General features: G+C 42.9%; 1 protein-coding gene across 3 annotated transcripts in view; it reads left to right on the top strand.

Annotated features, from left to right (window-relative positions):
* The window catches only part of LOC134644241 (aryl hydrocarbon receptor-like), a 47,754-nt gene that overhangs the window by 5,209 nt on the left and 21,412 nt on the right, over positions 1-21,133 (top strand). For all 3 annotated transcript variants that reach the window (XR_010096474.1, XM_063497083.1, XM_063497082.1), the window contains exons 3-8: positions 11,615-11,706; positions 16,161-16,250; positions 17,226-17,337; positions 18,352-18,485; positions 18,970-19,172; positions 19,702-19,811. Coding sequence is in view for 2 of the 3 variants with exons in the window: in XM_063497083.1 (XP_063353153.1) it covers positions 11,615-11,706; positions 16,161-16,250; positions 17,226-17,337; positions 18,352-18,485; positions 18,970-19,172; positions 19,702-19,811 (741 nt within the window). In the remaining variant the exon portion in view is untranslated. The remainder of the gene's footprint in view (positions 1-11,614; positions 11,707-16,160; positions 16,251-17,225; positions 17,338-18,351; positions 18,486-18,969; positions 19,173-19,701; positions 19,812-21,133) is intronic.

Genomic DNA, 21,133 nt, shown 5'->3' with positions numbered 1-21,133 from the left:
ATCAGGAACCCTCACGTTAACTTTTATCGAGTGGGAAAAAGTTAGTGTTCATCCTCCAGCTTCACTGTGTTTATGCTATGCTAACATAGCTGTGTTGCTAGCGATCACGTAGCACATCATTATATACCAGCTAGCCCAACTTTAGTAACCCTACAAACGTCACTGCTGTTTAGTTTTCTGTTGAAAGTGATAGGTACATTTTAATCTTTCAGAAATCTCTCAGTCAGAACATGTTATATCATGTTTAGGTGGAAGCTAGCGAGCTTACTTCCTGCTAACTTCTAACTCCGTTAAATGTAATAAATCCTGTTTTCATGGATGCCTGGATGTTAAACTTAATTGTTACACCTGGTAAAGCAGCAACGCTGATCATTTTATTAAAGATGAAAGAATTTAGACAGTTTTTAACTCTCAGTGATGCCGCAGTGTTCGTTTGACTTTGGGACCTGAAGCGGAGTTTGGACCTGAAAACGGCTAATGACGTCAGACTTACAGACCAGATAGAAACAAACTGCACGTGGAATTTGTTTTTATGTGTCGTTATTGTGAACAGAAAGCAGCAGCTGTTTTTAAATGTCCTCAGTTATTTTCAGCCATGATGATTGTGTCACAACAGTCAAGCTACTCTTTTGGTGTTGCCCAACAGCTCGCAGATCATCTCAGAGCACCACATGGACAAGAACCCACTGCCTTCTTCTGATGACTTCATCACAGCTACAGGCTCTCAATATTTCATTAAGACCTGTGTCTGTGTGACTTCACATATATGGGGATTAAGAACTGTGTTTGGTGTACATCGAAGCTTGATAAAGTGTTGCATGGTGTTCAGAATGAAAACATTGTTATTTTAGGTGGCGATCTTTCGAGGCGAATGCTGCAATGCAGTAGCTCCCAAAACATGAATAATTGAGTGAAACCCTGGAGTTTAAAGAATTTATGAAATGGAGGCAGAGCAGTGTTTGTTTAAGGCAGCGTCGTTCTGAAATGGCTGTTTGGTAGAGACACACAGGTTACAGCCGTGGTGATTAGAGTATGTTTAAAGTGTTTGCACAAATCCTTTGCTTAGTTTTGCCACGTGGCTGTACGCTAAGAAAAGAAAGCAAAGTGCTTTTCTTTCATATTTCCTTAATTATGTTCGGGAGCTACATTTAGTAACATACAGAAGAATTTGGTATCTCCTCAAGCTGTCACAGTGAATTATTGATCGTGGATTGCCGTAGCATTAGGTCAAAGTGTAGCCTATAGACAAAACCTCTTGTCTAACTGCATTAGCCTACTTCCTGGACAGTCTCTAAGTAATTAACAAGCTCAGGGCTCTTACATAAAGGAAGCAGCTCCAGTGCTCCAGGCTGCCTCTGCAGTCAGCTGTAATTTGCTGTATGTAAACAGCACAAATTCACTTGTCAGAAGCTTCCGAGGCTGGCTGGCCTGGACAGCATGGAGCTAGCAACACTCTGGGAATGCTGCCACTTCTTCAACACTCTGCTTCGCTTGATGTTAAGAGGAACTCTTAAACACTAAGAGAGCTATGACTTCATTAAGTATTGTTTTTTTCGACATCAATAAGGTGTCTTTAAAAAACTCCTGAGAGCGGGCGTTTGAATGCATCACAGGAGCTGAACAAAGCTCTGACAGAGCCCATTTAATCTGGCTGACAGCATTATCCGAGCCAGCTGCCATCTTTGTTATTGTCAGCAGCTACAATGGGCTCATTCAGTCTGAGGAGAGGTGAGTTAACGCTCACAAAGCTGCAAACATGTGGATCCCCCCGCCCCCCGTATCCTCAGCTATAAAATACACATTCACAGCTGCTGTCTGGCATTTGGATCCAAGCACTGTTAGAGATGCTGAATCAGCAGATGACCTGCTCGACCACCTGAGCTGCAGGTTCAGCCGTTAGTCTGAGCTAACGTTTGAAAAAGTTCAGATCACGTGCAGTGTTTCCAGCAGTCCTGTCGCAGATGACGTGCAGTGTAGACGCAGTGATAAGATAAGACTTTATTGATCCCACGACGGGGAAATTTTTGCGTCACCTCAGCTCAGGTACAGATATCAGAAGGAAATACAAAAATACAAATAAGTACAACCAATGAAAAAAAGTAAGATAATACACTATATACAACAGTAGCATACACAGTATGTGATTATGGATGTGGTTGTGGAAATATGCAGGACATCAACTATATAGCTTAGCATAACTATTGTACCACTACTATTCCTATGTATGTACACACACACATGTACACACTAAATATACATATGTATACATATACATACATATATACCTGCACATGTCCATACACATAGGTCCATTATGCATGAAGTGGTGACCGTGGATGTTCACAGTGTCCAGTGAGTCATGACATCGTGACTGAGGAGTTATAGAGTCTGCTGCTGTTGGGATGAATGATCTGCCAAAGCGCTCCTTCTTGCAGCGAGGGTGTTTCAGTCTCTGACTAAAGGAGCTGCTCAGCACACTCACAGACTCATGCAGTGGGTGATGTGGGTTGTTCATGATGGATGTCAGCTTTACTAACATCCAACAACAGCTTTACTAAAAGGCATGATATGACTTTTAGTATTACAGTCAAAAACGTGACTGGAAGTTTGGGCAGTGGAGCAAATTCACTTTGCCACTTTTTATTTCGATTTTTACAGGTTTCTGTGATATAGAAAAGAAGCATAAACATTTCACAAGTTTCAAAGACTTTCAAATAAATCAAATGTATGCCAGGAGTCACTGTTAATCGATACTTTAAAACTCCTGCAGTTGACTGGATGTGAGCTTCTGGGACAAATCCTGATTGATGGGGATCCATTTCTGCCTTATCAGAGCTCCAAGCTAATCCCAGAATGTGGAAAATGATGTAAATTCTATAACTATTGTCCTCAAATGGCTAGAGCACACATTTAACCATTCTCTACATACAGTACAGTACAGTAGGTGTGACCATAGCAGCTGTTTTATTCATTTATCCATTTGTTTTTTTGGATAAATTGTTAGATCAGCTGTGCTACCATAGTGAAGATATTCCCTTGGAGGCAACTGCTACTGTGTTAACAACAAACAAACGCTTGATAAGATTGTAGATGACAGAACTGAGCCAATAAAGACGCCTCTGGGTTTCTTAGAAACGTCTGTGCCTGCAGCCGGGCGCTCTGACTGTCCTTTTTCCTCTTCCTGTCCCCTTTAACTGACCCAGTGTCCTGGAAAGCTTCCCTCAGTTTTTTTAAAGACAGGAAGCCAACCTGATTTCACTCCAGTGTTGCCGAGTCGTCCCATCCATGTTTGGACCTGTAGTGAACCACAGACATTATTATTGTTATCATTATTAACATTAATAATCCTATTATTGTATCCATAGCTGGGTATTTGTTGTTCAAATAAGCTGCAGCTCTTGGAACACACTATTGTCATTTTAATTTTAGTGGATTAATATTTGTAAATGAACAAATATGAATAATGTTCATAAAGAGGTTAGCAAAACATTATTAAAGAGCTGTTTCTGGCAGATGCAGTAAAGGGAAACAGGAATGAAAATTGTCATGATGATAAGGCCAAAGATGTTCAGGGTCTTCCTGTGGATTCCTCTGATATTGTATTAAAAATGAACTATGAGGAGAAAAACACATAAACCTGGCACACAGCTGTAAATATCTGCAGTTTGTCCCACTTTTGTAGCCTAGAACTGCTGCTCTGGGATTTGTTATGTAAGCTGTGTGACCATTCCCAAAGTCTTGTGACAGGTCATAATGCCTGTTTCACTGTGCACTGCTTCCCCCTCCTTCCTGTAGGTCATCTCTCTGACCACAAATGAAAGGTAGAACTGTGGGATCAGCAGTGGGCCGTCCCTTAATGACAGCTCTTCCTCCCTTCCTCTGCCAGTCTCATCCTCTGTCCTTCTCCTACTTGGCTTAACCCCATCCCCCAGCCCTGCTAATGCCAGGAAGGCGGCACAGTTTTCTCTAATATATGTGTGCTGGTGTGTACAGCATGTGTTAGTAGATGTGGGAGTGGGGCAGCTGCATTGACTGTTCATTTTATGCAGGAGTTGAAACATCCTAACTGTCTGCCCTGCTCAGCAGAGGGGACACTGAGACGGGCTTAAGGTTTGTTTTTGTCATGTAGGTACAGATCAGTGCTTGGACACAGATGCTGCAGACTCTCTTTCTGTGCTGTGTTAATGCTGTCAATGCAAATCCTTGGATCGTTTGGTTGTTTGCACAGAGAAGCACAGAGAAGAAGGCTGTGAGGATGTGGTTGTATTGTAATTACTCCATGCCCATTTATACAAGGAGAAGGTTAACTGACATTACAGATTAATATCAGAGCAGAAAATTGTGCATTATTTAAAATGTCAAACTCATGTGAACTTTATTGTTATGATAACTTATAACCTTATTTGTGTAGCACTTTATAAAGTGCATGTTATTGTAAATTATAGCCAAAAATGTGATGAAATATTAATATGTATGCGTACTAACAAAAATGAACGACAGCTGTCCTGATGGCTTCAGGGATGTCGTTTCAAAGGTTCGGTGCTGCAAACTCAAAAACGTGGATTTGAAGTAAAGGAGTGGAGTAGTCAGTAGTCTCTAACGGGATAACTAGAGAAGCTGGAAGCTCAGAACATGAGCTATGTAAGAAGGATTTGGGCTATGTAGGGCTTTATGTGTGATTAATGAAAAAATTTAAATCAGTTAAAAATTTCACGAGAAGCCAGTGAAGGGAAGCAAGAATAGAGAAGATGTGAGTTTTTACTGGTTTTTGTTAGCAGCCAAACTCCTGAGCTATGGCAGGTTAGTGGGGCTGAGTCATGTAAACAGTGAAGTCCAGTGGAAACCTGTTTGATGTTTATGGATTAGCCTGTGTAAAAGTTGTGACAGGGCCTTTCAGCAGGCGTCATGTAGTGACGGCAGGGAATTCATTCAATCAATTTCAACTCTGTATATTTTTATTTATTATATAAAAAAAATAATTCCCCCCTCACCTCTGCGGGCGGTGTATCCTTCAAGCTCGGGTCCTCTACCAGAGGCCTGGGAGCTTGAGGGTCCTGCGCAGTATCTTAGCTGTTGCTAGGACTGCGCTCTTCTGGACAGAGATCTCCGATGTTGTTCCTGGGATCTGCTGGAGTCACTCGCCTAGTTTGGGAATCACCGCATCTAGTGCTTCCATTACCACTGGGACCACCGTTACCTTCACCCCCACATTTTCTCGAGCTTTACGTGTTCCATCTTCCTGATGTTGCTGTCATTGGGAACCGCTACATCTATCACTACGGCTGTCTTCTTCTGCTTGTCCACCACCACTACGTCCGGTTGGTTAGCCACCACCATTTTGTCCGTCTGTATCTGGAAGTCCCACAGGATCTTAGCTCGGTCATTCTCCACCACCCTTGGGGGCGTCTCCCATTTTGACCTCGGAACTTCCAGGTTATACTCGGCACAGATGTTCCTGTACACTATGCCGGCCACTTGGTTATGGCATTCCATGTATGCCCTGCCTGCTAGCATCTTGCACCCTGCTGTTATGTGCTGGCTTGTCTCAGGGGCATCTTTACACAGCCTGCACCTGGGGTCTTGCCTGGTGTGATAGACCCCAGCCTCTATGGATCTTGTACTCAGAGCTTGTTCCTGTGCTGCCATGATTAGTGCCTCCGTGCTGTCTTTCAGTCCAGCTTTGTCCAGCCACTGGTAGGATTTGTGGATATCAGCCACCTCCTCTATCTGCCGGTGGTACATACCGTGCAGGGGCCTGTCCTTCCATGATGGTTCCTCGCCTTCCTCCTCTTTCTTGGGTTTCTGCTGCCTGAGGTATTCACTGAGCACTCGGTCGGTTGGGGCCATCTTCGTGATGTATTCGTGGATGTTTGTTGTCTCATCCTGGACTGTGGTGCTGACACTCACCAGTCCCCGGCCCCCTTCCTTCCACTTAGCGTACAGCCTCAGGGTGCTGGACTTGGGGTGAAACCCTCCATGCATGATAAGGAGCTTTCTTGTCTTGATGTCAGTGGCTTCTATCTCCTTCTTTGGCCAACTTATTATCCCAGCAGGGTACCTGATCACGGGCAGGGCGTAGGTGTTGATAGCCCGGATCTTGTTCTTACCGTTCAGCTGACTCCTCAGGACTTGCCTGACTCTCTGCAGGTACTTGGTGGTTGCAGCTTTCCTAGTGGCCTCTTCATGGTTCCCATTTGCCTGTGGGATGCCCAGGTACTTGTAGCCGTCCTCTATGTCTGCAATGTTGCCTTCTGGTAGTTTGATCCCCTCAGTTCTGACTACCTTCCTTCTCTTTGTTACCATCCGACTACACTTCTCCAATCCGAATGACATTCCGATGTCATTGCTGTATATCCTGGTAGTGTGGATCAGTGAATCGATGTCTCGTTCACTCTTGGCATACAGCTTGATGTCATCCATGTACAGGAGGTGGCTGACAACTGCTCCGTTTCGTAGTCGGTATCCGTAGCCAGTCTTGTTAATGATCTCACTGAGGGGGTTCAGGCCTATGCAGAACAGCAGTGGGGACAGAGCATCTCCTTGGTAGATCCCGCACTTGATGGTGACTTGTGCTATGGGCTTGAAGTTGGCCTCTAGTGTTGTCCGCCACATCCCCATTGAGTTCCTGATGAAGGTCTTAGGGTCCTGTTGATCTTGTAGAGTTCCAGGCATTTCAGGATCCAGGTGTGGGGCATTGAGTCATAGGCCTTCTTGTAATCAATCCAGACTGTGCACAGGTTGGTCAGCCTAGTCTTGCAGTCTCAGCTGACTGCTCGGTCTACCAGTAGCTGGTGTTTTGTGCCTCTGGTATGCTTGCCCATCCCTTTCTGTGCCCCTCTCATGTATTGACCCATGTGCCTGTTCCTCTTTGCCGCTATGATGCCTGACAGGAGCTTCCACGTGGTGCTGAGGCAGGTTATTGGTCGGTAGTTGGAGGGGACCGGTCCCTTCTGGGGGTCCTCGAGGATCAGGACTGTCTGGCCTTCGGTTAGCCATTCTGGGTGTCTCTCGTCAACTAGCAGCTGGTTCATTTGTGCTGCCAGGCGCTTGTGGAGTGCCGTCAGCTTCTTCAGCCAGTAGGCGTGAACCATGTCGGGGTCTGGTGCTGTCCAACTCTTCATACTAGAGACCCTTTCTTGGATATCTGCCACTGTGATGGTTACTGGACCCTGTTCAGGGAGGTTGCTGTGGCCTGCTCTTAGACCCACTAGCCACTGAGCATTGCTGTTATGGGTTGTGTCCACCTCCCATATGCTCTTCCAGTATTGCTCTGTTTCCAGCCTTGGTGGTGCTGTTCTCATATTGTTCCCCTGCCACTGAGAGTACACCTTGGCTGGTTCTGTGGAGAACAGCTGGTTTATTCTCCTGCCTTCGATCTCTCTGGTGTACCTCTTCAAGTTGCTGGCCATAGCTGTGACTCGTTGCTTGGCAGTTTCCAAGGCCTCAGGTACGGACAGTTTGCTGTACTTCTTAGGCACCTTCTTCATCACATATTCTGCAGCTCCGATAGTTGGCTAACCTCGTTCCGTGCTACCTTGATCTTAGCCTCTAGCCTCCTTCTCCATGGAGGGTACTGCCCCTTGTGGCTGTTCAACTTGTAGCCCAGCATCTCACTGATCACTGCTGCCATAGTGTAGATCAGCTTGTTAGTCTCGGTAATGGTGACTGTAGGTATCGTCTGTAGTGATGCATTAACATCATCTAGCAGACCTCCTGAGGGTACTTCACATAGTCTTGGTAACCGGCTAAGGGGGATCCAGGTTTCAAGCTTGGCCATGATTCTATCTTTCAGGTCAGTTCCTCTCGCACTCAACGATCCTTCTTCTATCGCACTTGGGGCTTGGTACCCAATCTCATGTGGGGGTGATGATATCATCCCCCTGACCTGGCGTCCTGACTCCTCCTTGCCGTAGCATTTATGTTGTACCTCGTCAATCTCTAGCTGTGAGAGCAGTCCCTTCTTTCGAATGTTGGAACACTGAGCTACTAGTTGTTTCGCCGTCAATGTGGATGTTGGGTATCGAAGATTCCATAGGTCCCTCATCCTATTCATGTAACCCCTTCCGCCAGGGTTACTTGCGTAGTAGCATTCCAACAACGCCCTGTTTTCGTCTCTTGCCCACCAATGCCTTCTTGTTCCAGTAGCCCACTTCTCGTCAGGGTGCCCTGGTTCCTCAACAGCTGACGCGGACCTTGTGTATATATACATATATATATATATATATATATATATATATATATATATATATATATATATATATATATATATATATATATATATAAAGTGTATATACACACACCCTAGTTTAATACAAGGCAGCGCTCCAGAGGGACAAACATACACATTTTATTATCTACTTGTGAAAGATTGTTTCACTTATCTGTTGCATTATATGTCAGAAAAACTGACACCATTAGAAGTACAGGTCTAATGTTCACATAAAACTAATACACCAAATACTGTGAAATCTGTACACTGACAGATTTCTTTAAAGAAAACTGTGTGACTGGTAAGAAAATGTTAGAAATATATATTCAGTGAATACTGAATGAAGAGTCCGGTGGCTATGCATCTCAAAGACTACATGTAAATATACTGTATTATGACACTAATGGACTTTTATTAGGAACAGTTCTCCCTTGTCATCGCTCTCTGGGTTCTCGATCAGGTCTGGATCCAGAACAAACCAGGGAGCTTTCTTCCACTTTCTACCCCTCCCACCATCATCATTCAGATTCCTGTTCTCGTCAGCCCAGTGTAGCCCAGCCCAGTGTAGATGGTGAATGGAGTTGTTCTTATATAGCACTTCTCTCCTTTATTCAACTTTCCTCATTCACACCTACAGTTTGTTGCTCTAACATTCATACTCCAGTGGATGCATCGCTGAGCTGCCTCCTGATCTACAGCCACCCAAGCCAATACTGTGCAGTTAATGCAGTATTTTTTACCTCACTTTCTGTATTATCTGTCTGTTTCACTTAGTGATAGTACTTGATTTTTCTGTATATGGACAGTCATCCTTCTCTGCAAAGCCCAGACATCAGATTGCAATGTTCAGGTTGAAATCATTCGACCTATTTAGTCTTTATATGTAGTGGCCTACAACAGTGTATTGATATTTAGTCGTGTTGCTCCGAGGAGCAAACACAAAAACATTCCTATGCCTGTGCACAAGGTCTTCACAGACAAGTTTTGAGATTGCTGGCTTCTGTTAAAGTTGATGGCATTCTGTTTGTCAGGACTGTGAAGACACTAGAATATCATACATCACACCAGAAAAAAACATTTTTGATACCACAGGGGAAAATGAGGTATTTATAAAAAGAAGATTAAAACAATACATGAAATATAAGCAATAATTATTATTATACTGTTACTCATAGCTGCTACCATAATGACAACTTAACAAACAGTCAATATTGGGTAACTGCAAATAGTTATCAGCTAATGCTAACATGCACACCAGCTGGGTGAGGGGTCAGCGTTGTTGAAAGGGGTCAGCTATACTGACCTCTTGAAGTTCTTCATAAAGGGCCATCTACTGTTCATATGTTCAGCTGCGAGCTTGTCTGCTGTCACTGTTGGCACTGAAACTGTTACAAATGTGTATCCAACTTAAGAGTCATTTTTATATCGATTTCTTACAGCAGTAAGTCATAAAGAAGTTTCACATTAGTTTTCCTCAGATCTTCCACAACCAAGTTAGGGTGCTCACACAGTAGAATGTATAACCACAGTACATCCACACTTACCATGACAGCGTCTGTATATAGAGTTAGTCGTCAGTAGTTGCGTCTCCTGTATGTAATGTACACTTCAGCTAATTTTAATAATTGGATTAGAAAATTATTAAACTCAGATGTGTTTTCTTTGTCTTGGGTAGAGACTCTGATATACTCATTCCTTGTTTCTCAGTTGTGCCTTCTAAGTCTCCTATTTCTATTTTTATTTTGCTTTGAGTCTTTTTTTTATTAATTAAAAAAGAAAATGTAGAGTTTAAGAAGAGTGAGACCAACCCTTTCAGCAGTGTGTACATAAGCTTAAGGTGCCGTCATATGTACAGACATTTGAAGGAACGCTCATGAACCTTTAGTTTTCAGCTTCTCGTCTGCGTTTTGTACACCAACACATTACAATAAAAACTGCCTGCAGAGCTGGCAGAGAGAGAGCACCAAGTATGAGGGAGTGCCTGATTTTCAGGGTCAGTGCTTGTTTGTCAGGTTTAATCTATCAGTTACTGGGCCAGATACATTTGGCCAGTGCTGACATGGGGCCCACTGATGGGATCAAGCACACTGCTTCCACCACAGTAGTTTAGCAGCAGCAGTGTTCGTACAGTGCTCCTTTCTATCATCCAAAACACTCCCAAATTAATAAATAATTTCTTTGTGAAATAAAGTACATCAAAGTTTAATGCTCCAAAGTCATTTCATGTGAACTTCAAGCAGCAAGTCCTGGTGATGTTCCCACAGCTTATGTCACCCACGTTCAGGTAGCCAAATTGAAGCATCAAGTAACATAACCAGGTGTGCTTTGAAGAAGGGCTTCTGTGAAAGGAGTCAAGTGTAGCTACATCTGTAGGGTGAAAACTGTGGTCACAGCGGCAGGTTAATGGGAGTCAATGGGTGTAAAAAGTTGTAGATAAATTGCTCATTTGCGTGAAAACAGGTGAGGTTAATAAAGTGGTGGACATGATCAAATTTATGTATGTTTCTAATAAATGTATTGTAAGTTCATAAGAAAAAAGAGAAAGGGGGGCATGGTGAAAAGAGAGTGCCAAGCTGTAGTTGACCTGACAACCTTCAACTTGGTTCCAGTGGTTCCCAAAGTGGGGGGCACGCCCCCTAGGGGGCGCGCAGAGCCATTGCAGGGGGGGTGTGTGGTATAAATTAAAAAAAAAAAAGAATGCTTAGACGCTGCTAGCATAATGGACAAACGCAAAAAAAACCACAAAGCAGAGGATGAAGCATCGCCAAATATTCTTCCAAACCAACTTCTTTCTAAGCCAAAGACTAGAAAATATGATGAAGCATAGCATTCTCATTCCCAACGTGTAATACTGATGATTTGTCATGTCCCGAGGTGTCTCATATTAACACGAAAGGTACCCTTCCGCGTCCTGATGATATGCTTTGGATTCTCAATTGAATCCAATAGAATTCAGCTTGTGGCAGTAACATGCTCCAGCATGCATTCCAGCCCTAACCTTAACCTCAACCATATGAAATAGTGTTTTCCAGAGTGTTTCATGGTCAGAACATAAAACACATTTACATGTATAGATTCATTCCAAATGGCTCTCGTGCCTCCGAATGCCTAACATACAGACGATTTGTCACACAGCGTCGGTATGTGACGTGTTGGGATGAGAACGTGTTGCCTTTGGCTTCACCTGCACAACGATGAGAAGGAATTTGTTGTCTTTCTTCTCTGTTTTAAAGTAAAAGCAGTATATTTTAGCTCAAAAGCTCTGAACCTGAGGAAACTGCTTATTGCATAGAAACTGCATGAAGTGCTTTGTTAGTGTGTTTCCTGCTTTTAATGTAGAGAAAATAACAGCAGTGCTGTGCAAACATCATCACAAGACTGAAGCATGTGTGTTTCTCTCTGCAGTTGCCCTTAACAATCGAAATGGAGTGAAGGATGGTCACAATAAAACAGGAGGAACAAATACCAAGATCCCCGAGGGTGAGCTTCTGCTGCAGGTCAGTTTTGGACCACCAAAAGCACCATGACTAGAACAGAACAGCCTTTATCATCACTGACCATGTACAACAAAACTGTGACGCCTTTATCTGTAGTTATTATTTATTAATTAGTCAAACATGTTATCTTTATTGTTAGTTTGCTGTTAGGATTCAGTTCCAGGGATTCCCAGCTGGGAGCATCATGCAGACTCTGGGACTCAGCTCTCCATGACTCTGTCTTTGACATTTTGCTCTGTTGACGTGACTTATTGTTTCATTTTTGTACATTTGATAGCTGCATTAAAACTGCTGTGTTGCTCTTCTACCACCAAAGGTTCTGCTACTGTAGTTTCACGTCTGACAACAAGTCTCAGTGTAGTTCAAATATGTTTGACTTTATCTTTGCATGAATAATACGATTTAGCTTCTTTATACTTAAAAATACCTGAATTTTTAAAACCACACTTGTATAAATGTTTGTGTGGCAGACATGTGACTGTAAAAAATGACAGTGACCTCTTTATGACAAAATCACAGTGTGTGAGGGATGATTCACTGCTCTATCCTCACATCGGTTCACAGTAGTGCAATTAAACATCACCTGAGCTGTTCAACTGCAGCCAGCGAGCTGATGAGTAAAGGAGCAATTCATTTGCACTTTTGTGTCTTTGGGTCATTCGAATTAGTAGAAAAGGTTCAACACTGCAGGTCATGTGTGAAAACAGCGTTAGTGTCATTCTCATAGCCACGAGCAGCAGGAGGCTCAGTGTCTGTTGGAGCCACGCCTGCTGCCGTCTGCAGTCCCATGCTACTTCAACGATATTACTGCTCAAGTCTTCATCAAGTCAGTGTTTATGTTTGAGCTTAGCCTTGTTGTTTTTCTGCTCTGATGACTCTATGTGGCCCTCATGTCACCCTCAATCTACACATGTTCCTTCATTTTGCTTAAATCTCTTTAGAAAACACTATCTAAGATCAATAAAGTGCTGGTCAGGGTTAGGGCTGGAATACATGGCTGGAACGTGTATGACGTGTCATTCTACTGGATTTCATCCATAACCCAGCGCGTAGCATAAGAACTCGTTCCTCAGGAACGCCTTGGGACTTGACAAATCGTCGGGGTGTTACGCCTTGGGAGTGAGAATGGGCTGTAAATGCCTGTAATGTAGACTGGAGTGTTCCCACCAGGTTACTGGTTTGGTTAATCCACAGGCCTCTTTATGGACTAGTTTGTACAAATGTACTGTAAATGCAAAATATCACAGACTTCAGCTCTAATCAAATACAGATTAGGTGACCTGGAGAGTGTGATAGGATAATCTGATAGAAATGCTGTTATGGGATATTTTTCTGGAATTTCAGGTAGAAATTATTGATCAAAAATCCAGTTTGGCTTCTAACAGAAAAATAAGAGCTTTCTGCCGTCTGTGCTGCGTGTGTGACCGAGGAGAAAGCTTGCTGGCTGCCGGAGCTTTTCGGGATCGGCTGCAGTCTTTGATTTTCCAGTCCACTTCCTTCCAATGTGCATCACACTGGCATTCCAGGAGAGCTGAGGAAACAGGCTCCTTTCTCCAACAGTTTCAGACTTCTTTCACATGATAACTGTACGTTTCCCCAAACTGTTCAAAGTGAGAAATGAAAGGTCATTTGTAGATGAGTCAGGAGGCGGGTGCTCCACAGAGAAGTTGCTCCTCATGTTCCCGTTCCTCAGAATGAGCGAGGAAATGAACAGTGATGGTTTGTCTCCAAAGGAATAGGCTTCATAAAAGGAGTCCTTTTATGAAGCCTATTCCTTTGCTCTTCTTCACATCAGATGGTAGTGAATTACACAGGAGCCAATCAATTATTCAAACTGAGAGAATGGAGGAAATATGGCAGAATTTAGTAATTGTGCTACTTTTCCCTTTTAGGTAATGTTAATAACACAGTGAAGGTTCACACAACAGCAAAGACAACACAGGACACAGGCTGACTGGTTTTAGTCTGGAAACCAAGAAGTAAACAGATGATGCCTGAAGTAAACCCCTGACAGCTCGGAGGTTAATGATACCATGAGGTGCTAACTGGTATTAAGAAAAATGGTTTGATTTTGGATGATTCAGAAAGACTTCAGACACTGAATGTTTGTGTCGCCCAGTTTCAGTTTATGCTCACTGTGAAGGAAGCGTGAAGGAAGCGTGAAGGAAGCATGAAGGAAGCGTGGCAGATCATGGGAGTGCATCACCGGTGTGCTATCAGAGTGTCATGGCCGCTGTGCCACGCAACAGTCACTCCTCCAGGAGTGTGTGCGTGTGTGTGCGTGTGTGTGTGTGCGTTTATGTATGTGTGTGTGTGTGTGCGTGTGTGTGTATCTTTGTGGGGACCAAAAAAATCCTGGTTTCCTGATATGGTCTAAGAAGTCACCAAAATAAAGTCAGAAATGTTACGGTACCACACCTTGGACTGAAACATCACAGTACTGATGCAGAGAGGCGAATATGAACGTTAAATCTGAACGACTGTGGTAGAAAAAAGTTCTCGTGTGAGTGGGAGAACGAGGCATGTTGTATAAAGTACTATCTAGCATTTTACAGGCAGTCTTGTGTTGGCTTTTCTTATTGTTTCAAGAAATAACATCTAAAATAACGATTATGTGCGATCTAACCATCTGCCAAACGTTTAAAGTAAACTGATTCTAGGCAGTCATGTCTTTTAGATTTCTAAGTAAAGAGATGCTTTTTCAATAAACGTCGCTTTTCTTTCTTTTCTATTAACCATATTTACAACAAAGCGACAGAGCATGTTTCTCTGGATGACCTTAGAGCAACCTGAAAGTTTGTTTTGTCACCTTTGACTTTTCAAGATATTAGAGGTAATTTATGTGTATTTCAGGAGTGGGACCAGACCTCATTCACTCCTCTTTTTGACTGTGTACGCCTCCCAGCACTACAGGAGGTTTGTCCTTACTGTGGACAGGCTGCAAGAGAGAAAACAACTAGAGATGGCACCATACCACTTTTTATGTCAGATACCGATATTATAAATTTGTAAATTTGCCAACACCGATATGAATCAGTCTATTCTTTTATACCCGTATGCAAAAAGTACACTGCACCCAAAATATTTGTCAGTTCAGCAATACTGATCTTTTTATTTAAACTTTTAGCAGAAATCGAAGTATTTAAAGTGATATTCAAAAAGGAATTTAAAATGCAATTTTATGCAGGTTTCACAAACTCTTTGGTTCTGAAAGAAAAGTGCAATATCAGCAGAAAATAATATTTATATTCAACAGCTTTAGAAAAAATGGACCCTTTTATTCTTAAAGCTGAACATAAACCGACTTCTTATAACGACTAACTCCTCCTGAAACTGGTTTTAGCTCTTTATACAGCAAAGTCACAGGAGGATAAATATAATTATCAGTCGTTTGTTAAAATAACCCCGTCCCACACCACATGAGAACAATTAAATATAGAATTTTCTGTTGTAACCCTCAAACTGAATGGTAATATAACGACACTCATTTTCACTTTTTCACAAAACTGAAACATCACTACTTCCACGTCTAATTGTCTGTAATGGAGGCGGAGTAAACTGGATCCCACTCCGTGCCCGGCGGGTGCTCGCAGCGGGGGGGGAGCAGGTTTTCTCGGGAATCCCTACCTTGGTACAACACCTGGTTTGGCAGGACGTGCTGAGGTCACTACCTGGGTTACGCCATGTTGCAAGTTTTCTGAGGTGCTTTTGTGATATTTAGTGGATCGGATTATATATTTTTTTCTCCTCGATATCCGATCCAGTGATTTAGGTCAGGATCGGACCGATACTGTATATTGGATTCTGTCTATCCCTAGAAAAAACGCCACTGCTCGTGCTAACACAGAGTCATGACCTCAACCCAGAATACCTTTGGGATACCGCGAGCCAAAAACTGGAAATCCTGCCCAGAAGCAAATTCTCACTGTTGTAGCTGCAAACATCATATTAAAAACTATCAATTAACAAAGGCATATCTTAGGTTTGAATGTTTGTGAATGCAGACAAGCTAATACTGTACTTTTTTCAATATAGTGTATATTCACTGTAATCGTCAAGACTGTCATTGCTCCTCATGCAGGACAGTTTCATTGGAGGTCTGCACAGCCAGAGAGCCAGCACCAGTCCTCACAGAGACCCCCCCCCCCACAAACCACAACCTCAGATCCACGTTTATTCCACCTCCCACTGTCTGACAAAAATGTTGTTAGATGGAAATGAGGATGTGGTCATCTTTTCAGTGACTATCATCATTTTTACACATATGGAAATGAACAAAAAGGGAAAAATAGAACATATTGTTGTACCTGTTGTTCGTCAATGTATATCCTCTAATTAAAGTAGGCCACATCATTATCATTATGTCTGGCTGATGACAGTCAGATCCTGCAGCCTGTATCAGCACACGGATGAAAGCAAAGTAATGAACCGTGTCACTGTCTGTGCTTTAACAGGCTCTTAATGGATTCATCCTGGCTATCACTGCCAGTGGGACCATCTTCTACTCTTCTCACACCATTCAGGACTACCTGGGCTTCCATCAGGTATCAGTCTGTTTTTCACTCTAATTACATCCATTAATTGTCATTCCTCACTAATGAGAACCAGAAGCCAGAGTAGCTTAGCACTTAGGTAGGTGACAGGGTGTCATTGTGACATGGTGGCATTAAGTAGGTCCTGGTTCTTACGATTTATTCGATATTTTATATTGTATTGAAATACAAAAGTAGTAATTTTACAGGTCCACAGACAGAGGTGTTAGAGGCTCTGCTCCATCAGCTGATAAATGTATTGCTTGCGTGCAACAACTGGCGGGAGCAACACGGGGGTCTGCGTTGATCCATTAGTATAGTCCCTGCATGCTAGGGTCACAGGCTCAGACAGCTGCAGAAAGACCTATTTATAGCTTGGCCTTTTGTAGAAACCAGCGGCCACAACAGCATCCTGCAGTGTACAGCACGTCTCTGTACCACCACTCGCACTCATTGGACAGTGTTACGTCCAGCTTTTAAGCACTATGTATAGGTGGAGCTTGCACCATTATTGTAACTAATAGCAGAACTTCTGTGACAATAAAAATGTAATAAAAATGCATCTGTGGCATATAATCAGGGTTCTATATTATAGAAAACAAGGAACTCTGTTTAAGAGAGTGCTGTGTCGACCGCACACAGAGTGTAAGCAAGTTTGTTTTATTCTGTAACTTCTCTTAGACAAAAGTTAAAACCATTACATCACCTAATGTGTCCTTTTAGTTTACTGTTAGCATTAAGTGTGTTACTCAGTGAAGATGCTAGTCTCCATGTAACTACTATGACGACAGATGTTTACAACAGCAGCAGCACAGATTCACATTCAGATCACTTCACATAGTCAAACTCACACAACCTACAGTCTTTACACACTACCAACACTGTTGCAGGCCAACAGATCAACAAACAACGAGGTCAAGGAAAAAATAAAGAATTATAATCGGGTTATGTTTAAAAAAAGCTTAAAAAGGTCTTTTTCTCTCTCAGACTGATGTCATGCACCAGAGTGTGTATGAACTGGTCCACACGGAGGACCAGCAGGAGCTCAGAAGAAACCTGGACTGGGCTTTGAATCCTCCTGCTCCAACATCCCCCAAAGGTGATCTCACCTCACACGTGCTTTTATTCCTGTATGACGATTCAGCACACACACTCCTTTACTACAGAGCTCTCTACCCTCAAAGGTTTTTCCAGTTTCTCAACCTCGTTTTTCTTTTTTATTCTGTCTTTGCTTGGTAAAGTTTTAACTTCCCTTTGCAGCTGTGTCTCAGCCCTGAGAGTTATTTCAACAGCATTGTGTCTGTTACAATGTTGGACCCAAAACTTGCAGATTTCCCCAGATTCTGCAAATCTTTCAATATTATCTTTGCCATCATCTAACTGAATATTTTTTGCTGATGAACTTCTTAAAGACTCAAATATGAAAAAGTCTTTGTTTTTGACCTTCCACTGCAGTCCACATGAACACAACCATAAACATTTGGATGTCAGTGTCAGATGGTTAAGTACACGCAGTTTAAGCTGTAAGAACAGCCTCAGGTCAGATCACATGACCCTGTAATCTTCACTGTGGCTTATGAGGTGAAGTGGTCCCAGATCTGTGTTTGCTTATGTGTTATGTGTTAGCCCTGACACAACCGACGGACTCTGAGAAACCGTTTGCACTCTCTTCTTTAAATCATTTGCAAATCTCAGGAACACATTTCTGAAAACATATCAAATATTTAAACCAGGACTGTTTGCTACATTATAACAACTCATGTTGAATTTGATGTGTCTCAAAAAGTTGAGGCGGGAAAAAGCAAAGCTGGAGGAACATTTAAATGAACCTGTTGAATGAACAGGTTGTATCTTAGGGAGGTAGAGTTTCTCAGAAGCTGAGCGGACCTTCTCCAGTATAAAATTGCCAACACTTTAAGTATCTCATCATCCAAAGTACCTACTGTCATTTTAAAAAATGTTGAGAATCTTGAAAAATCTCTGTGCCCAAGGGACCCGGTTGAAAATCAATATCTAATGCCCATTCAGACCTTCAAGAATCACTGCGTTACAAACACACCCGACACATGGAAGTATGGCTCTGCCCACACAGTTTTCTTTTTGGTTTTTATAGAGATGGAATTTGACAGTAGCTCATCTGTGGTCTCCTACAACCCGGAACAACTGCCCCCGGAGAACTCGTCCTTCCTGGAGAGAAGCTTTGTGTGTCGCTTTCGCTGCCTCTTGGACAACTCTTCTGGTTTTCTGGTACGTGACATTTTCTATTTTTACCAGAGTTTTACCAGAGTTAACACATGCACGCTGGACTTGGCGTCCCTGTTCTCTGCACGTAGACATCTATCGTAGGAGTGTATCTGTGTATTTTTATATACCTGGTGGGTTAAAGACATGAACAGGTATTTATGTAGTACTTTTCAGCTCTAACTGAACACTCAAAGCACTTTCTACTCACAGTCTGGATCACTAATATTCAGACTGAGAGATGATCATCTCTAGTTTTCTGAGCTTCATTTTCCCAGAAAAGGATCCAAACTTTTATCAGAGTTGTCTGCTACCTGTTTCCATGTTCCCATGCCCGCTAACTCCCACATTCGCTGAGGTTTTTCCTCAAAGATCCATCTTTACAGTTACCTGTAGTACTCACAGGTTATAAAAATAGTACATCTACCAGTACAAATACAAAGTCACATACATTACCAGAAGGATAACTGGTTATTTTGCTTATTTCCAGGCTTTGAATATCCAGGGAAGACTCAAGTTCTTGCATGGGCAGAACCAGTGGCAAGAAAACGGAGGGAAAGCTGCACCGCTGCTTGCATTATTCGCTATTGCAACTCCTCTTCAGCCTCCATCCATTCTAGAGATCAGAACCAAGAACATGATCTTTAGAACCAAACACAAGCTGGACTTCACCCCCATGGCCTGTGACGCAAAGTAAAAATACATTTCAGTACTTCGTATTCGACTGAGACACCTCACGTCTGTTTTTTGTTTGTTTGTTTGTTCAGCAAACAAAGTTCGGGTTAGGAGGTACAGTTAGGTTTGAGATTTGTGTTAGCCACATGCTAAAGTGGAGCATTTTCATTGGATGTTATATTTCAGGTGACATCGGTCATTTTCTGTTGAACGATTTCGGCGTTTCAAAGTGAGACAAAGAAATCTAGCAGACTGCTGACAAACCACATGCGGGTTATGCTTAAGTTTAGTTGTGTTGTACGTGTTTTGATCATATGTATCCTCCTTCATGAGATCTGTGGGTGTGTCAGATGGGTGGGACGTGTTTTATTTTTTAGAAAAATAGAAAACGAAAACAACATCACACTGGTAGAAGTTTCACAGGGTGACTATACTAAAATATAATACTATAGTTTGTTTTGTTTTTGCTTTCTTTACAGAACATTCATGACATGTGGAATGAGCTGTAAACAACTGCCCGAGGTAATTCTGGTCGTTTTTTGTACAGGGGGAAGATAGTGCTGGGGTACACGGAGGCTGAGCTGCGGGTGAGGGGCTCTGGCTATCAGTTCATCCACGCCGCAGATATGTTGTACTGTGCAGAGAACCATGTCCGAAGTAAGTAACCAAAAACCAACTGTCAACCAAAACAGTCCAGTTCATTCAAAGATGGGGCTGCATACTTGTGCCCTGTGCAGTGCCTGAAAATCCCTCATTTCCATCCTCTGCGAGGCGCTTTTCTGATTTGTTGCCTCGTGTAAACACAAGTTTTGATCAGCAGGTGGGTGGAGCTTCTGTGGTCATAACCAGAGCTGTGTGACTGCGAGGATAATATCAGGAATTACATGCTCACTGAGCCAACAGTAGGAAAGAACAAGTTGTATGAAATTGTGTAAAACAGACTGAAGCCTGAGCTCTCAGCATGTGTCTGTATGTTACCCTCATGATGTGAAAAGCTGTGGTGTATTTGTTCTTTGTAGGCATGTTGTTATTACCAGGCCTGCGCTACTGCTGATTCAGCCCATTTAGCAGGTTACGTGAGCTGTTATATATGTCTGCTTTAATACTGAAGAGAATTATCAGCTTGACAAACCTGACTGTGACTTCACTCCTTCACCTGCCCAAATTCCATTTTACCACAACCCAGCAGACTGCCTAGCTCTGTTTCCTGTACGCGGTAAAACAAAGTACAAAAGCCTTTAAAACTACAAAAAATATTATTTATTTACTTTCAGACATTTCATAAATTAATTAAAAAGGTTTTAATGTGTGCTACTATTGCAATTACTACTGTATAAGATTACAAAACTGGATAAAGAATAGTTAAAAAAACCCATAACATTCAACACAAACAGATCCAAAGTCTTCTTCTTCCTCCGAGCGTTATTCCCGCTCTGCGGGGTCCGCTTTTCTGCAACCCGCTGCCATTCAGCACGATCAAGGGCGTCGTACAGGTTGGCGCGATCTTCTTCACGTCGTCTTTGATTCGGTCCATCCATCGCCTTTTTGGTCTGCCCCTTGGCTGCCGGCCTTGGGGGCGGAGTCGCAGTGCTGTTCTTGCCACTAAGTTTTCGTCACTTCTGACCACGTGCCCATACCATCGCAGTCGCGCTCCTTGCATCTTCTCCATGATCAGCGCGATGTCCAGCCGCTTTCGGAAGTCGGTGTTCACGACGTGGTCCCATCGTGTCAGGCCCAGGCACCATCACAGCATCCGTATTTCCATTGTGTGAAGGGCCTGTTCGTGCTTTGTGGTGGCCGGCCAACACTCTGATCCATAAAGGGCCACAGGGCGCACTACGCTCTTGTAGGTCTTTGACTTGAGGCGGTCGGGCATTTGTCGGTCGCACAGGACACCAGTGACTTGGCACCACTTCATCCAGGCTGCATTAATCCTGGCTCGTACGTCTGGCAGGATGTTGCCGTCATTGCTGATCATC

Source organism: Pelmatolapia mariae, linkage group LG16_19, assembly GCF_036321145.2.
Source record: "Pelmatolapia mariae isolate MD_Pm_ZW linkage group LG16_19, Pm_UMD_F_2, whole genome shotgun sequence".
Classification (NCBI taxonomy): domain Eukaryota; kingdom Metazoa; phylum Chordata; class Actinopteri; order Cichliformes; family Cichlidae; genus Pelmatolapia; species Pelmatolapia mariae.
Note: the sequence above shows the minus strand (reverse complement) of the source record. Positions and strands in the feature narration are given on the sequence as shown.